General features: G+C 52.1%; 2 protein-coding genes across 2 annotated transcripts in view; both read right to left on the bottom strand.

Annotated features, from left to right (window-relative positions):
- LOC134639752 (peroxisomal membrane protein PEX13-like) overlaps positions 1-19,869 on the bottom strand; it is a 233,496-nt gene that overhangs the window by 112,483 nt on the left and 101,144 nt on the right. The gene's annotated exons all lie outside the window — the stretch shown is intronic.
- Positions 18,109-19,023, bottom strand: LOC134639750 (cyclin-dependent kinase 2-like). The gene has a single exon (XM_063491124.1). It carries the CDS (start codon positions 19,021-19,023, stop codon positions 18,109-18,111), a length of 915 nt encoding a protein of 304 aa, XP_063347194.1.

Here is a 19,869-nt window from a genome sequence, read left to right as displayed (position 1 = left end):
CTGTTGTTTTGCGAGGTGTCGACAAATGACATGTACCACCTAGATAACGACAAAGGCTCCCAGGTTTCCCGGTGTGTGATCAAAGTCAATTTGGACGCAGACACCGATTTGCTTGCCACCGGAGTGTCTGTGTGAAACTTTACGCTCAGGTTCGGCTCACAGCCTGTCATATCCGATCGCACTACGCCTTCGGCGCACAGTATCAGCCGCCGTTCGGCCGCTTGGATGACTGTGACCAGAGTGGTTAGCTGCGTGGAAAGCGTGTACACTCCGATCTTCCACGTTTCCAACATATGTGTCAGTCGAGTACTGTTGTTGCTGAAACGCGACGCTGTGTCAGTTTGCTTTGCAGGTAGAACTTTGGCAATTTCCCTCAGGCCTTCTTCTATCACGGCCCTGTAATATTCCAAAACATCTATGATTCTCGGTGAATTGTACTGCTGCGAGCCTCCGGTGTCGTGCGTTCGCGACTCGGCCGTGTGATCCGGCATCCTGTTCACGATGTGAGTATCCAGTATTGCGGCCAGGTCATTGTAACTGGCGTCCAAGGATTCCACCGCGCGGTTGTATCCGAGAAGCGCGGTCCGGAGAAGCGCGTCGACCTGATTCCAAGTTCCACTCAAACACAGCGAGTCGCATCCCGTGTGATACTCCACAAGTCCTTTGCATGCGATCTGTGAACACGAAGGGTGTGTGATTCGCGACCTTGAGAGCTCCAGACCCAAATCGAAGTTGTACGTTATGAATATAAGCGGATCGCTTCTTCGTATCTTCCACTGAGCGGGAGTCAATATGACCCTGTGTTCCTCCTGCATAGTTGTGTGAGCATCGGTTGTGGCGTTGGGTGCGACTTCGTCGGTGCCACTGCAGCACACGCACAGCGCGCAGCAGCATAGCAAGGTGATTGCATCGCGCGCGGTCATTGTAATTTTCTATATCGGTGTTCTGTGGATCGAGGGCCCGAGTGCACACAATATAGCATCACAATGCACACTATGTTGATTAATAAAGCCAGTACAGTGGCGACCAAAGAGAGCGCTGCGACACGACTCTTGGCGGAAGCCACACGAGGCACGTTGCTTTGTAAGCGCGCCTCAGCCTCATACGCGACTGTACCAAAGTCCGCCACCGTAGCGTTTGCCTCAGCGGCAAGCTGTTCCGTTGCAGAAACACAGCCCTTTGCCCACATCACATAACCCCCGTGAGATCTGGTCTCGTCGCCGCAAGTCTCATTGTAACACAACCGTTCCGTAATGACGCGTTGCACGCGGGTGTTGATCGATTGTATCTTTCCGATCTCGGATGCCACCTGATCTAGCAACGGTCTGCGTTCGCGTTGGTAGTATCCGCACCCTTGTCTATTGACCCTGGTGTCGTGAGAACCAAAGGCAAACGGCTTCAGGTCGCAGGACAAATTAACTGCGAGCGCTCCGTGGTTCGCGACGACGATCATTTTTAGCACCACTCCAGCTTCCACCTCAAACCCCCGAATGTCTGCCGGGTACCCGGTTCCACCTTGAGGCCAACCGTTCTCAACCATATTAGCCAATGCGAGGCACGAGCTGGAGCGCTGCAGACATTGAAGGACGAGGGAAATCTCGTGCATTTCGGCGAACACACCAGCCTCTCCCTTTTTCTCGACAGTCTGCTGTGTAGTGTTGGCGGCGCGAGACAACCAGACCGTGTCTTCGAGTGACAACACGGGCTCGCTCATCGATCGGCGTATAAGCCCTATGTTTTCGAGTAGCGTTTCCTTCTCCGTTTTAGTCCACGCGGGTAATGTCACCGCGAGCCTAGTGTGCCGACGATCGCCGGGTACGCTTTGAACGCACCCGATGCCCAGTAGATTGTGCTCCGTGTGTTTGACAGCGACGCCGAAGGGCAGCGTTCGAAGCGATTCCCCCGGGGTTGTCGGTGGAACATGGTAGCATATGGCATCCTTGTCTGTGTCAACAAACACGACAACTCCGCTCCGATTCAGACGGACCTTCTTGGCTCCGTACGGTATGTAGCTCATTTCTTGTGCGCCGTTGGCCGCTGTGAGTTTGCTGATAGGCAAAGTGGAGCCTACGTTCATATCAGAAGACAGCCCAAATTCCAACTCGGGCACACCGGGTATCGACACGAAGCTTTTCACTCGATGAGGTTCGTCCGACACCCGTCTAAAGAACATTCCGGCCTCTAGCTTGTACACACCGTTAACTTCTGCTGACGAATACCCCCCATCGCCAAACGCAAAGTTTCTCGTGTAGCGGTAGTGTAACGTCCTGAAATGGCCAGCGGCTACCTCGACCGTGTTGGCTAGCGCGGTGAACAGCGGCGCGCTACTAGCCCTGGCGAACGTGTAGTCGAGGTAGCCTACGCCATACCGAGCGACACCCCATCTGGCCATGTCTAATGCGAGCACCGACAGTTCTTCTGCGCTGTACATCAACGTGTTCGCCGAGCGTGCGTTGTATCTGTTTGTCGGATTAGGCGGTCCTACGCAATCGGGTCCCAGTTCGTACGCAGCAGACGGCAGAGATACTATCACGCCGGCTCGATTGTTCGACCGTCTGCTCAGCTCGTCGAAAACATAGAGGCCCGACAGTTGCAGCCGCCTAACGTCCGCCACGTCGACGACGAGCTCGCGCTCATCGGAATACCGTTCGGCTCTCCATATCTGGGGATTGAGCGCATCGCAGCCCTTTTCTAATGGGCCGCGCACGTTGGTCAGGTCTAAAAACGCACCGTGTCGAGACACCACATAGCCCAGCGTCCGCAATTTGTCCTCCGCCGAGATCTGCCTGGGCGTGAGTCCCGCGAGCAGTTCGGCGTGAATACCCCTGGCGAGCATTAGCTCTGCCAATGCGCTAGAGGTCAATCCCGGTTTCACGTCAAACCTAGATCCGTACGTTGCGCTGACAACATCCAAGTCGAGAAGTGTGCCTTCCTCCAAGTTCACATCAATCACGGCGATCCGAACGTCGCTCCTCAAGAGCGCCAGCCAGTCTAGCACACCGGATAGTTCCTCCTGGGTCGGCGTCGTCAGAGCGTTACTACCGTTCTGAAATCGGATTTTCACTCCGACTGCAGTCCTCCACCTTTGACGCTCGATGATCGTAAGAGCACGATTAACCGCGCTGGGAACGCACAGCTCGCCCTTTGCCAGAGCCCCCTCGAGTGACCTCACCGGTATACGGGTGCACTTAGATCCCCTCGCAAGGTTGTCTTGGTCCGTGGGCAGCACGGCCGTGTTCCTGATTGCGAGAATGTTAAATTCTATCAGGGTGACATCGCATCGCATCACGTCCAAGGGAGCGGAGGGTGCTTCTGCGGTCGGTCCTTGCCAAGATGAAAACACTGCCGGTGTCACGACGCAGAAGATCTCGGTGTTTGGTGTAACGGATCCGTGTACGACTCTGCTTCGTCCTAGCGTAGATTCTCCCTGATTGTAAAAAACCTCTAACTTCCAGTTGTTGTTTGAGCCGGGGAGACCTGAGATCACGCGCGAGAACGGCACACAGCTGGGCGAACAAGGCCCGTTGGGGTCCGTGTAGTCCACCGTGTTCGCACAATGGCAATCGGCGTGTCGCTTGTGCTTCCAAACATATTCCAAGTGTATTCCTCGTGTGATTATAATATCTGTAACGTTGCCGTCAGAGTCTACCTGGTCGTACCACAAATCCACTTCCAAGTGTCTAAATACACGGACACACGGAGGCTTGATGATCAGCGAAATGTCCAAAACGTAGACGAAGAAGCCCCGCGTGTAGTTCTTATCCCACTCGGCACCTTTGGCGATATCGCATCTGCGATCCACGCGGGTTACGGTCGAGCCGGTCGCGGATACCAATAGAGGGGATGTCGTTTTCATAGGCGAGACACGTTGTACTCTGTACCACTTGACGTCTGTGGGTCTGAAAACGTGTTGAGCGCCCAGCGGTACGGTTGCGCTGGCTCGCACGATTAGCGTGTCGCCGAAAACATCTACCGGTAAAGGGTCTTCGTGTGTTAATTCAATTTTAACACTGGTAGGATCCAGTCCGGGTGACATAAACGGTTTCAATATGTCTTTGTGCATTCTCGCCGCCGTGTCGAGCAAAGACAAGGTGTTTAGGGCGTAGTACAGATTTTCGGCGACCTTCGACCCATCGGCAAACAAACGGCCAACGTCGGGCTTGCCGCACTCGTCGGATCTCGTAGACGGTGAAAAGTACTCGCATAGTTTCATGAACTCTTCCTCTGTCATACCCACCATCCAGAGTTTAGTCAGCTCGTTCAAAGTGTCGACTAGTGCCGTCGATGCGGGGGGTTCGGCTAACGTGCGTATAGGTGTGTAATCGTCTGGGTGGCCGCATATTGTATCGTGCCAAAGGGAACCGGGTAGGATGACTTGCTGGTCCGACGGACACGTTTTGTGCAGGACACATTTTTGGAGGAGGGTATCTTGGTGGTCGCTCGCCCTAACGTGATAACCATCAGGGCAGACATCCCCACATCGACCGGCAAACAGATGAGGTTGCCCCAGCGGACACCGATATCTGCAGATTGGCCTCCTGGTGTTGTCGCAGTAGAGTATCACGTGCGTCGGGTTTGGACAGCCGACGTTATGCTTACAGGTGCTCAAATTAGACTCAGTGTGTACATACGCAGCTCTCTCGTGGGCTGTTGACAGTACAGCCAACATGGACAAGCAGATGCCCACAGGCGAGAACAGAGCCATTGGCGTGAACTTTCACACACGCACCACGACAAACCGTTCGGTTAACGTAAACGGATTAGTAAAAAAGAAAATGCCTACTCCACAATGCCTAACGTCTCCCCTCGTCGGACGCTGTTGAGTCTGTTCGATGGCACTGGTAGTATATGTAAACCTTTCGTGGATAACGGGTGGTTGGTGCGGAGGCTAGATGTCGACGGTCGACACGGCGCCGATATCGTTGTGGATATCTTGGACTGGGATCCGTCTAAGGACTGGTCCGGACCACCTCCCGATGTGATATTCGCAGGTCCGCCGTGTGAGCAATACAGCATGGCCAGAAGTACGGCTAAGACGCCGCGGAATCTGACGCTGGCCGATTCGCTGGTGGCTAAAACCGCGGAGATAATCGACTATTTCCACAAAAGAAACCCCTCGCTACAGTACTTTGTGGAGAACCCTGACACGAGCATGGTGTGGAAACGATGGGTCTCTCACAGGTTGTACCATGACGTAGGCAAACACCCAAAGAGCGTGACCGCTGCAATGCTCCGCAAGAACAGCAAAGTCAGCCAGTGGAAGCTGACAGCTAAGGTTTCGAAGGTGTCTCGTGGAGACAAACATGTGATGCGGCTTGATTATTGTCAGTACAAGGCCAAGTACAGGAAGCGAACGAGACTGATGACCAACAACCCCTTTGCGGGCTTGATGTGCAACGGGAGGTGCGCTAGCATGGTGGGAGGAAGACATATAGAAGTGGCCCAGAGAGGCCCGAGGGCCCGCACTAAAGGATCACCTGGTGCACCAGGAAAACAGTACCATACTCGCGATCAGCTCCACGCTTATCCGGCGGCTTTGGTCAAGGTTATTTTCCAACACGTCGACTCTTCGCCCTCACGCACTAGGGACGGCATACACAAAGCAAAAGCGGAGCCAAAGTGGGATGCTGTGAATGCACGATAGATGCAACCCTTTGTCTCGCACGTCTGTGTGTTGTTGTTTTGTATTTGATGTTGAGCTGTGTATTGTGCATGTAAAACAATAAAGAACCTTAGAGACATGGTGCGTTGTCAGTGAAAGTCGCCTTTATTTTTTATTTGTTTGTTGAAAGACAATACAATTACACAGCGTGATTTATTGCTACACACAGCTCTTCGGAGTAATCGGTAGGTCGGGAGCAGCCGACCTGTGGGTCGGGAGCCGCCGACCCGTGGGTTTGGAGTAGCCGACCTGTGGGTCGGGAGCCGCCGACCTGTGGGTTTGGAGTAGCCGACCTGTGGGTCGGGAGCCGCCGACCCGTGGGTTTGGAGTAGCCGACCTGTGGGTCGGGAGCCGCCGACCTGTGGCACAAACCTAGCCGCCTCAGGCTGTACATTTCTCTCCAAATGCAGCACAGATAAACCTTTCCCATCCGAGGCAAAACACTTCAGGGTCAATTGTGCTCTGGATACACAGGCTACATAAGGGATAAGTGCACAAGGTTTTGACTCGTACCACTCAAACAAAGATGGCACGGTTACACTTTACCGTAGCGGTTCTTGTGCTTGTCATCGCCGGAGCATGTGGCGGGATCGTCGATCGAGGATCTCTGCACGCCGCCATGCTCACAGGTCTGAACGCACACCCTACCATACGACAGGTGACAGTGTACGATCCGCAAAAGTCGATCATTAGGTGGCGTTTCGGGTCTAGTCCTCCGAAATGCGACTGGAGGATGACAGCCTATATCGTAGGCGATTACGCCGTGGACGAGACTCAGATCTCCATGGAATCGCACAATTGCTCGGAGTACACCACTCAGCACTGGTCGGGTACATTTCCCTGCGTATTCAACAGAGAAGATTTAACTACCACGTGCAAAGGCCCTCTCCCCGTAGGAGCGGAAAACGGAACGTGGCTCTTAGGCTACACGATCGTAGATCCCGAAAACGCCATGCTTCCACAGAAACCCCCACCGTTGAGTAGAAACGTCACGGCGACACCTTTCAAAGCAGAGCCAACCCTACAAAGTCTGGCGGGCTTAGGTTTAGCTAAAGCCATACAGATGTCCGGGGAGTACTCTGGGTCCGGCGTGATCGCATCCTCTGGGTACGACAATGTGTTGTACTTTACCCTAAATTCTAAAGATGTCATGTTTTTGTTGGATTTGGAGATAGACGTGTCAGAAGTGGAAAAGCACAGGGATGTCAACGTCTCCTGGTACGCTTGGACTGCGGGCAATAGACTGATTGTGGACATGCAAGCATCCTGGTACAACGTAAGCGTAGAAGACCCATCCGAGGCCGACGGCGACGACTACATCACCGAGGCCGACGCACCGTCGAAACACACGGATAGAAACAAACGTTCCCTGAACTTGGCTATGTTAGGAACCGCATTAACTGTAGCCTTCCGCGCTTCAGACCTAGTCGGCAAAGTGGAAGAAGGAATGAATCGAACGAAAACCAGCTTGGTTGCACTTGCCAATGACATAGCAGAGGTCAGCGAGGGCCTTCGCGATATCACAGCGAACTACAACGCTAGCCGCGGCGACACAGAGGCTGCTGCAGTGTCCCATGACTATCCAGACGACAGACCGACGCCCGACGCCCCGGTGAAACACACGGCGCGCACCATTGTGAGTTACAACAGAAACGACATAGAGTCTTCCAACACTACCGTGGATGGCGAGGTATACAGTTTACTTTACTCTGCGTCGTTAAAGTCAGCAGAGCTCGAACCCAGACTGTGTCCCGCGATCACTTTGACAAGTGCCTGCGCTATCATGAATGACATTGTGTCAGACGAAACACAGCTGCGGGACCTTGGCGGCAATCTCACTGCGTTCTATCTCCGTGATCTGAGTAGATGTGGGCATAAAGGACAGAACTACATTTGCACCACAGGCAACGTGCGTGGGACGAAAGGACTGCTCATCGACGTAAAATACAGAAATCCTGTGTTGAACTCCGACGATCCGGCGTGGACGGAGTCACCCATCGGACCTCTTGCGCGTTGCGCCGAGAGGGTTTACCAGCTGACTGAATGTGAAAGGCCCCAGCCGCCGGCGCGATTCACCGGACAGCCGCAGAACATCAAGCGTGGCTTGATTCACAAGTTCTAACGGCCATTTCGTTCATATATTGGTTGCTTATTTGTATCGGGAGGGCCCTGATCTAATGTTGTGTATCCGCGGTGTTCTGTGTACTCCATGTGAATGCTGTAGTGTTTTTCACATGTGAACTAAATAAAAAGAAACCTGTACTCAATGAGCGTGGTCTTAGTCCTTCTTTATTGTGAAGCAGCAACAAGAAGCGAATGTGAGGTATAATCGACGGCATTTTTATTCGTACATGACAACACAAAGCGTGTTATAATATCAGGATCACAGTACCACGAACAGTCATCGCTGGCTCCCTGGTTATGTCTAAAATGTCGCTAAATGTACATTGCAAAGAGTTACACACAGGGAGCTGTGTAGCTGTTAGTTTACGGTGTACGCTTTTCTGTCTTTGTCCAGGTGAGATTCTGGTGGTTGGTTCGAATCTTCCCACCGTAGCCGCTCCGGGTGACACTGTGGTGCTGCCGTGTCACCTGGAGCCCACGTTAGATGTCCGGGGGTTGACGGTGGAGTGGTCCAGACTCGACCTAAAACCTGACCCGTCCGACCGGCTCAGGCGAGTGGAGTACGTTCACCTATACAGAGACAAGGCGGAGGTTCCCGACATGAAGATCGCGTCGTACGTCAGGAGGACGCAGTTGTTTGCGGACGCCATGAAACACGGGGACATTTCCCTCAAGATTACAAATGTGTCGGAGAGAGACGCAGGCAGATACCGCTGTTTCGTACCAAAGCTACAGAGTCGGGTGAAGTTTACAATCGTCGAACTTCTAGTTGGTGAGAGCAAATGTTTTTTGTTGAGGGTGTTGCGTGGTGCCAACCTCACTCGGGCTACAGTGCGGTGACGAGCGTTGACTCTTTGTTTTTGGCCTTTATATTCAACATTTGTCAGAAACTCGACAACAGAGACACCGCTGCAAACTTCAACGACCGCAAATCATCGAGACACTACTCCAACAAACGGTGAGAACAACACTCCGACCTTTCTGTGTACGATTCACGTTTGGCCCTTTGTGTGTATTTATTCGCTGTGATATTGTTGCTTTTTCTACATCAGCAGATCGAACCAGGATCCACGTGATCGTAGCTGTCGTCGGCATACCACTTCTGGCTGTTGTCGGCTTTGTTGTATATTGTTCTCGCCCCATTTGCTCATGGTGCGCCGCCGTTAGACGCATTAGCGTTTTAGTGCCACATCTTCCTCGTACTACATGAGTATGCAGTTACGACAATAGCGGCGTCCTTGCCACTTACTGTGTTACTTATTTTGTTTTATGATCTGTGCCGCGGGCATATGTTCTAATGTCAATGATGTACTTTGTGTGTTCAATGTATGCGTGTACCTTTGTGTTTCCTGAATTGAATAAAGTGTATATTTTGTAGTAATATCACGATGTGTCTCTCTTACTTATTATTGCTATCAGACGTGTACTCAATAATACTCAATAACAGCAAACAGGAGTAGTTCCACAGTGAATTCTTTATTTGTTGTACATAACAAACACCCACACCCAACACATTATTACTGTTAAGTGACAAAGCATTTGTGTTTGGTTTGTGTAGCAAACACTAGAGCGCTGAGTTTAGAGGTAGAGTGCACTCTGTTGTGTTTGGGGCAAGGGTACGTCGTCGACTTCTCAGTGGCTTGCACGCAGAACAACCCCGTTCCAGTTTGCCTAACCGTCACAGGCACCCCCCACAAACCCATAAGTCGTTTAGCTTCATTTTCCACCCGGTCGCCGTCGGGACTGTCTTCGGCGTCGAATTCGATTGCAGGCAACCCCTGGCGTTCTTTCAGTAAGTCCACGAATCGGTCACCCAGAAACGTGACATCGTCGGCGATGGGATTGGAAGAAAGTCCCACAGAAAGAGAAAGATGATGGTCGAACCCGGACCCGGGGAGATTGACCTGATCGTTGAACGTTTCTACGTATTCGAATCTGGTGCCCTGTTTGTAACAGTTGGGCAATCGCACTGATTTTCTGAAGGAATACGGAGCCTTGTCGATGGCCGAACGCCGTATCGTTTTGCGAGGCGCGTTCGCGCACAGTCGCAAACAGCGAACGTCGTTCTTTGAAGCGCTCCGCGTTATCGCCTTGCTCAGGTCGCACAGGCTGCAGGACCGTGTCTCCTCTGGGTACGAAAGTAACACGTAGCGCAGAGAGACCTTCTCCATTTCTTGCAATAGAGGCCTGTACGCCTCTATGCCCCGGACACTGCACAGTTCCACGGGCAGATACCATAGCATCCTAAGGCTCAACTTGGATTGCGAGGACGACGATCTGATGTACACGGCCACTTTACCGATTGCTCTCGTGAGCTCCTTCAGGCCTACGCCATCGGGGCTATCGGTCTGTTGGGCCCCTGGTGCCGTTGGCGTTACGCTCACCATGGACAGTAACGACTCGGCTATCACCAACAACAAACTACTCGCCATCGCTCGGCTAACCTTGCGTCTCGTCGCGCAGCAGGCCTTCACCGCATACCGCGCGTGACACGACGCGCAACACTTCATGTCCACATCTAGATTCAACCGAGTCACGGGTCTTCCGGGCAGAAAGACCTCATTGTAACAAGGCCGACTTGTCAGCTCGCTGAGATGTCCTCTGGATGTCACAACGTAAGAATGCGTAGTCTTCCCGGTAGCGGGGTCGACATTGTCCTCCATGAGCAGCACTGGATTCACGGAGCCCCATTCTCTACGCGACGGCAACGATCCAATCTGAGCCTGTGGTTCTCGTGTCACGCAGTACTGGATCAGATCGTTGAACGTGACACCTTGTCCCACGTGCACGGCGAACCTGTAAGGGAACGCCGCGGGTCTGTCCGTCAAAGTCCCCGGGTGGTTATTGATCCAGTGTATCGTGCCTTTGCGTTCTACCTGCTGGTCCGAAGGCGCGGTGCGAGAGGGCGCGTTTGTCGTTAGACACGGTGGACCGGGGGCTGTGGGGCGTTGGCGTAGCCCATCGGTCGGTTTGACTTCCCGTTCCACCACCACCGAGTCTCTGTTCACGAAGGCGGCGCACTCGGATGTAAGCAACTCGGACTCGGGGTCGGACTGCAGCTTGAAAGTTAGCTCCAGTGAAACCCGAGCCGATTCACCTGGTTCGTCTTCGCTACGCGTCACGTCTACCGGATTGTCTTTCACGTACGGGTAATTCCATCGTTTGAAGGTTAGGTGGTCCACGCCCGTGACCGAAAGTCCGTGCAAGGACTCGTGTTCGCCGACACTCTTGTCTAATAGTCCTCCGTTCTCGATCACCTCTTGCAGCGCAGGAGGGACTGTGGTGTCCTTTTCAGCATAGTACATGCTCATCATCCGGTTGAATAGCGGGTAATGGTGCATTATATCGTACTTCCTGGTCAGCATTTCTCGTGTCGCACAAACAAACAGCGAATGCATGCGCTCGCCTAGGTCCAGCTCCTCGGTGTCATTGCGTTTCACGTAATGCTCCAGGAACGCGGCACATTTTATTCCCTTCGACATACACATTTGCACCAGCTCGCTGTCAGCGGCAGCCAGCGAGACATCGACGAGAGGTTCTTGTAGCTCTATGTCATGGCCTGCAACACACTGGCGATTCTCCAACCCGGGCACCGCCATTTCTCGCACGATACGTATTTGACAGAACGTGGTGCGTTCCATGTCCGACCTCACCGCGTGGACACGGGCGATGTCGTCTTTGCGTAAGGCTAAGGCCGAACTAGACGAATTCCACAGGTGCCACACATTGGCCTCCGCTCCTCTTGTCAAGAAGCAGTGTTCCTGTAGACTAGGTGTCGTCTCGTCAGTAACAGCGGACTCGGCGTCCGAGTCCATCGGTGCGCTGTAAGGTTAGGTTAGTTCGTGTAGCAACTGTAGCAACACAGCACTTACCGTGTGTACGCCACTTACCCGGTTTTATATATATGCACGTGTGGGTGTGTGAAGAAGAAGAAGAAGAAGAAAAAGAAGGAAAGCTTGAGGAAACAGAAATGAGGTCAAGTTGACAAGGCGTCGAGATGAACACAGCGATACTTACGTCGTTACTAGAAGCTAGAAAGTGGATAAACGCCGAGCCCTTGTACCCATCGCGAAATCTGTAGATCCTATTCTCTGGACTACCGTACACGCCGATTGGTTTCTCTTCCTCCTTGAACGACGGTAACCTCTGCAGTTCTTCCATGGCAGATTCTACACCCAATCTCAACGTAGTGCACATGTGGTTATTTTGAGCCTGGACCATAACGTTGATGTCCAAGTGCAACAACACAGACGCTAGGAGCAGTCTCATCATCAGACTCTTGCCGCACTGCCTCGGTGCTAGGCAAAGGGTGTACGGATTTGCGTAACGCTCAAAGTCCTTCTCTATGTGATACCAGTGACTTTGCGTGGGTTTCGCGTGGTCGTACGCCTCGGATCCCAGGGGAGCTAGTCCGAGTTTGGACAGTAATGTGTGTTTGTACTTGTAGAGATTGTCGCCCAGTTGAGTGAGCGTAACACCTAACACCACACCTCGCAGGAGTTCAATTTGAAAGGGTTCCAGTCTCATGTCTTTGACTTGGAAATATTCAAACACCCGGTCGATCATGCTGCCGAATCTGCACATGACAGAATGCGAGTCCTGCTTACTAAGGGCGCTGGTCGTTTGCAAAGTCCGCATTCTCGCTCGAGCTCCTTCTAAGCCGAGCCGCTGTATCAAAAGGGCTTGCGCTGTGCGATTCGTGAGCAACTGCGTGTACTCGGCGGTCGTTTCGGTGTGTTCCCTCTCCTTCTCGCTGTCTCTCGTCATCTTGGACAGTCTGATTCGGATACAGTCCACCGACACCCCGATCGGAGCCGCTTGAGATGTACCGATGGGATCCCTGGCGAACTCTGTCAACAGCCACTGGGTATCCTCCGCGCACGGGGACAGCGCACCGAGGTGCAACATCGCCACGGACGGAGAGTGTCGAGCGTACGGAAGGGACAATTACTTCGTCCAGAACGACGGCGCGGAACTCTGTCCCGCGCGACTTCTCGCGAATAGTCCTGCGTTGTGTCACACGGAAAAAGAACTGAGGTGTCCCACCAAGGCCTCTCTGATGCAGTTTGTCCTTCCGAATAAAATATACTTCAGATACTGCTGGTTATTTTCAGGTACACCTACAGACAACGACTACATTTTCACCAACGGAGGGGATGCATTAACCGATAGAGATTTGGTCGAACGTAACAGAATTATGATGACAAGCGAGCTGCCCAACCACGCGGACCTCGAACGCTGGTGCGATCGGCGACCCACGGCACTCAGGGCCTTTTGGTTAACCAGCGAAGGCGATTTGGTGTACGTGACAAGTAGTTCGGAGGATATGAAATTTCGGTCGATTAGAGCTAGAAACCGCGGTGTGGCACTATCGCTGTGGACCAGCAATCCGGAGCTGTGTGGTCAAACGATGAGGGAGTCTGCGTCGGCCTATTCTAACCTCATCCGCATATGCGAACACGCTAGCGTGTGTAGCAACGGGAGGTTCTATAATCTGTATGCCAACTATCCGCTGCCCATGCAGGGTGAACCGGACGAACTCGCTGGCTGCGAGCTACACGTGTTCGAGGAAAGGGACGTGTGCGCCATTGAGATTCGCGACGGGGATCAGCTGTTGGTGTACCTCAGTCCGATGTACGAGAAATACTTTGACTTTATAACGGACCAGAACACCGCCATTGACCTACGGGATCGAGTCGAGTTGCTCGGGGCTCGATGGTTGGTGGAACACGATCGCAACGAAACGTTGTTCACCTTGCGTGTAAAACACAACTGGTTCACAAGAATGTGCATCAGAGCCACGATGTTAATGGCCGCCATGTAGGCTAGACCGTATGTACCGATGAAACAGTACTAACACTCATCGGACAATTAGTCGTACACATGCTGTAACTCAGTGTATCCACGGTGGACATATATATATATATATATATATATATATGTATATCTAGCTTCACACCATGACGGAGCAGCTTAACCAAAAAGGAGCTTTGAGGATTAAGATGCGAGAACGTGACATGTGTGCCTTTGCCACTTGGCGAAGTGCCGTCGTTGCCGGTGAGACTCCCTACTTCCAAAGCAGAAACCAATGCTTTTCTGAAATGGCTAAGCGGGGACCGGGGTATATTGCCCTGACACATGGCCCCGATGGCGACATAGCCACGTTCGAGTTGTTTACTAAAGGCAAGGGGTGCAATAAAGGCAAGGGGTGCATCTGGAAATACATAGTCGAGCCAGACGAGACATGCACAGAGTACGTCTTGTCTTCTGGCAGTGGGTCGTCCACCGAACAACTTGTGTTCCGGGATCCAGACGGGAAATGCATGGAGTACGTCTTGTCTTCTGGCATTGAACCCCCCGATCGCTTTGTGTTTTCAAACTTGGAATCGCTCATGCGGTACTGCAGACAGCAGGCGATCGAGCGTTCGGTGGACAAAGATCACTACGACATGATAAGAGGCTTGGAAACGGCCGACCGAGAGGCCTCGTCTCCTCGAGGGATCTGCCATATGATGGGAACCTTACGAGTGGCATCGGACAGCGACGATGCCTCCTATGACAGCGGACTACGACCGGTGAAGCCGACGTTACCACCTCTTGTCGACAGAAAGAATAAACCCTCCCTGGACCGGGTTGAGCGCGACACACGCGGGGATCGACCTGCTGTTCGGCGATCGCTAAAGCCCCCGTCTCGTACTCGCGAACTAGAGGAAGGCTATCCTCAACCGCCACCGAGACGCCCCCCTGGGGAACGTGGGGTATCGAGGGCTGCTGAGTGGACTGGCAGCGAGGAGTACGAGTGGTTGGCGGCGTATCGCGATTGAGAAAAGTGCCGCGGTGAGATCACACCGCAGAGCTCCCCGAGTTGGGGAGTCCCGAAAGCCATACTGAAGAAGACAGCAACTATCAACTGTCCTCCAATAAATGCCAAACATCACCCACCTAGTGTATCGCAAGTGATTATGTGTTGATGTTTCTGTGCTGACACTGACCTGTAGATCATGGAATTTGCATGCTTTCTGCCTTGTATCACATTTAACAATAAATGACCACCGTGGAACAACGTGTTGAATGTCCCATCTTTATTTATTCTTGTGCCGTTCAAACCACACGCGTCAGTTACCAGACGCGCGGCTCGTACATTTTGTGACAGCTAGATGTTAGGTTTTGCATGCTTGGGTGTTTGTCTACATTTGTCCGCGTGCAAAAGTATAACCACATCATCAAGACTCAATGTCTCAAAATCAAAATGAAATAAGGCCTGAAAACAATGACACTGTCCACATTGTACACACGTCTCAACGGCTTTATTAGAGAGGTTACAAGTAACGTATTATAGTACAGAGAAACATGTGACATTCTGCGTTCCGCCAGCAACAGAGACACCGCACTCATGCTCCGTGTTACGACCAGGACACGCGTGCCACTGGACGACATCGTGGGCATACATGACATCGTGGTCATAATCGTGGTCAAAACACATACACCAGTGGATGACATCTTCATCTTCCATTGCTTCCATCATCGGCCGTAGGCGGTCGAGCGGTTCGCCACGCTCGTGTGCGAAACACATAGGACACTCCCTGGGGGTTTTGTCGAGACCCAACGGCGATTCCACTGTCCTAGGTCCATCGGACGCCTTTGAGCTTATACGGTCTGAGTCCGAGTTGTGTGTGGACGGGCGCCCATCAGCCCCCAAAACCTGCGATTTGTCCGCCGTAAGTCGGTTGCATTCTCTGAAATACATTGTTGGTAAAAGAAAAACATCGTGAGGAAAAAGCTCAATCCCACACTGCAAGTCAGCATCAACATTAAAAAAAAAACACAAGGCCCTCTGTGTATGATAGTAACGGAGGGGACTTATTGTAGTTTCCTTCTTGTGTAAAGCACCAGATGCCCTTGGTGCGATGTCCCACCCCAGCCTGCGAAGCTGACACGTATGAGCTCGGTGAAACACCAGGTGATTTGTCGCAGCAGCTCAGATGGATTTGCGTGTCCGGTGAAACGCAAGTCGCCCGTGTAAATTATATAGTCTCCGCGAAACATGGAGATCAGACCTTCGTAGTCATCCGACATGATGCTAGGGTACGTGAACATGAGACCCGATGCACCCTTGTAGCGAAGAACCGCATCGCGACAGGACAGTGCTTCGACCAAATCGTTGACGGGTTTTACATCTGTGAGATGCACCACCTTTGCGGCAAATAGCTTGAGTGCTATGTAGTAATCCGTTACGCCAGAACGGCTGTCCACTGACAATATCTCAGGTATGGTGGGGAATCTGATCCCGTTGGCCTCGGTGATCAAACTAGACAGGCAACCGGCTCCGTGTTCGAAACACACCGGGGTGGTTCTCAGCAAAGCTGCTATGCTACCGCATATTCTCTTCCACCGATTAGCAGGATGCTTCTCATCGGGGTATTTGCGGCTGATCACGATTCCGTCGCAAAGCAACACATGGTCGCTGTGAGTGCATTGTGTAGGTGAAACCCAACCCAACCTGGTGTCATTCTTCTCCATAGTTGTGAGCTGGGTCTCGGAGCAAGTGCACCGTAAGCCATCCTCGTGTTCCATACATACAGCCAGCATATTCCTAGGTCGGCCGCTCTTTGCATCTAGGTCTGCCGCTCTTGACGTCTGGGTCGGCCACTCTTGGCGTCTAGGTCGGCCGCTCTTGGCGTCTAGGTCGGCTGCTCTTGACGTCTAGGTCGGCCACTCTTGGCGTCTGGGTCGGTAGCTCTTGGCGTCTAGGTCGGCCACTCTTGGCGTCTGGGTCGGCCGTGAAACATGGTACACAAAAACACACACAAGCATCAGTGTACCGACCACATATGTACCACTTGATGTGTAAAGTACGCAGCATACACAAAAAACATATACTATACACAATGTTCAGTGGAAACAAACCGAACAGTGTGTACCGAACAAAACTCCCGGTGTGTTCGTCGATTGCAAGTGGGTTTGCTGGAAAAGATGTGGCAGTCAAAAGCTTGCGTTCGCGTGCTAGTCAGCCTGCTAGCACTTTGGCTGGAATGTTGCAGCCAAAGTGCGATTGGCTACGCTGGCCAAGAACAACTAGCTGTATTTGGGAAACTGTCTTACTCACTCCAATTACCTGGCTATTTGGAAAGTCCTACTTCTGTCTTTCGAAAAAACGGTCAGGTCGTCAGGCCAGCTAGCCACCATCTGTATGAAGTGACACACACTGGATTGGGGTACCAGGTCACCATTCGATTTCTTACTTGCAACGACGAAGGGCAATATGTGTTAGGCGGGGAGAGATTCACTGTCATTGCCACGCCAATCGATCGAGGTCTATATTATTACACGTCAAAGGCACGCTGTGGAACGGGAATGACGCCGTGTAGCGTAACAGAAAGCACAGCAGTTATCACTCCGCTAGATGGAGTCGGCGCAATTTACATGTTTCACGTCGAGACTCCCGACATCTGGCGTGTAATAGAGATATGGAACCACACTATGAGCCCAACACAAAGGCTGACCGGTGGCTGTTTTATCACCCCAAACGGTACGATGTTTGTGGGGCGCGGCAATGCAAACTACAAGTATTTCATGTACACACGACGAAGTGCTAAAGCGGATCAGTCCTGTTCACAAGTCAGTCGGTCTCTCGACGGTAATCTGGACGCTGATCCAATTGATGGTCCTGCCACTGGGAGTACGGCAAAGGAACCCGAGCACAGCACGCCGCAGACTACCACTCGCTGTACGTAGTATGCACATATACACGACACGATAACGGCATCGCCGCGGTTGTTGGCCAGGGTGTTAAGTAAAAACGATCCACTCTTGTCATCCTTAGCGTGCACAGACGACGACCACATTGACATACCTAAATTGGACCCCCTGCAGCCCGTGGACACCACCAAGGTGCAGCTGTATGCCATATTAGCCAAACGTAAGCCCGCCGAATGCCACACGTGTGTATGTTTGTGTAATATATAAACTACGTGTGAGTTACCATGGTATATGTTCACAGTTGACAGCATAGAAGCCACGATCAACAAAGTCAACGTTTGCTGTTCCAACGCCAGCCCCAACGGAGGACTCGACTCAAAAGTGTTGCTCCTGCCACTGTTTGCGTGTCTCTACATATGAACAACGACGCTGTTGGGGTCTGCTCAGTGTCAACATGTGGTATTATATGGGCTCTGGTTGTATGCATAACAATCTTGTCTTCCACGCAAAAATAAAACAAACATGACTGCACAATGACAAAGGGAGTGAGATGCTTTATTGGATGAATGCACAAACATATACACATACATATGCGCGTCCCCACATCGCAACATAAATGCACACTAGTCTGATTCGCATGCTGCGCGCTGAATGTCAGCGTAACGTTTCACACGGTCAATATCAACATCGGTGATCGCGGCGGCGATCCTTTTCCATCTACTGTCATCTAGTAACATCCGCGCAGTGAGTCTGCGTTTCGGGTCGTACTGCAGCAATCCCAAGGCGATTCTCTTCACCGCCGTACACCGCATTAGGGTGGGCATTACACGCATGGGATTCCAGATGCTCTCGTCCTCGTGGTCGTTGCGACCGAGAGTTTCCTTGATGATTTTATACGTTGGAAAGTTTTTACTGTGAAAGGTCATCGTCGCCTCCATGGCATCTACTATCAGCACGCCCAGGCTCCACATGTCGATAGCGCAGTTGTACTGCGCGATACCCTCATTCTTTGTGTCAAATAATTCCGGGGCTCTGTAGGACTCCGTGACCAACCCAGAACTCATGGACTTCGCAGCATACCTAGAAAGGCCCATATCTGCCACCTTCACGGTTAGCGTGTCCGCTGTGAGCAACACATTAGCGGGTGTCAGATCTCTGTGTATCATGTTAAGCCCGTGCATGTAAGACAGAGCGTCGGCGATCTCCAGAGAGAAACGGCTGATAAACGTAATCGGCAACAGGCCCGAGTGATCGCGACCCTGGTAGATCACCTCAAACAGCATTAAAGGGAGGTAGGGCATGAGCGTTGATATCTTGCCATCGTGAAGAAAGCAGTCCAGCGTCTCCACTATATTAGGATGGCCTCTCAAAGCCGATAGACAAGACAGTTCCCGGACGGTGGAGTCCATCATACTGCCATTTTTGTAATTGTGGTGGCACTTCAACGCGTAGTCTCGATCGGTAACGCGACATTTAACGTGGTACACAACACCATATGTCCCTTCGCCTACCTGTGCGACAATCGCGTAGTTGTGCATGGTGTTCACGCGAGACGCATGTAATGTCAATCCGCTACAGTGACAAATGAGCGGTGGTGGTTGTACAACTGCAGAAGCACTTCGCAGGTGTTGATGTTGAACAGAGTCTTGGTGGTTTCGCACGTGTTGATGTCGGTCGAGGTAATGGGCTGTGATTCAGTGACACGCTTGCGGCGTGTCAACCAGTTCACTTCTCTGCGAAACACACTGTTCCATCGACGACTGTTGGAATTGGAACTGTGGCGGACTGCTGATCGTTTAGCTCTTCTTGTGGCCGTTGCGCGGCGAGCTAGAGTACTCGCCGATAGAGGTTCCTGTTTCTGAGTCTCGGAAATCACAGCGGGCGACTGCGACTGTGGTTGCTCGAATATCGGTGCGCCTGCTGGCGGATCGCGTATAACAATAACATCAGAACATCCGGGTTTGTTTTCAACGGGATATCTTCGAACCAGCAGCTTGGACTCTTCCTTCACAGTCGAGCTGTGTATCGGAGCGATTACGTTGTTCACGTCGTCCGCTCTTTGGTCTTTCACACATAGAACGGTAGCGTTTCCATTGGCCACTATGGACTTGTAGAAGTCAATGGCGTTCCCATCAGTTGTGCCTGCGAGGACTGGCTCGATAATCAGGTTGCCGCTTAATGATTTTCTAATGCGCCGAGAGCACTTCGCATTCTTTGCATGTATGAACCCACACGCGGCATCATCTTGTAATAATACTATGTACGATACATAGTCGGATGTCTCCAGGTCGGCCACCAGACACGCTAGATCCGTGGAAGTGTAGCCTGCTGCGGCAAACGTATACTGTGTCACCACTCTGATGTCGAATTCCTCTCCGTGTTGC

Source organism: Pelmatolapia mariae, linkage group LG13 (assembly GCF_036321145.2).
Source record: "Pelmatolapia mariae isolate MD_Pm_ZW linkage group LG13, Pm_UMD_F_2, whole genome shotgun sequence".
Taxonomy (NCBI): Eukaryota; Metazoa; Chordata; class Actinopteri; order Cichliformes; family Cichlidae; genus Pelmatolapia; species Pelmatolapia mariae.
This window is presented reverse-complemented; position numbering and strand designations above follow the sequence as displayed.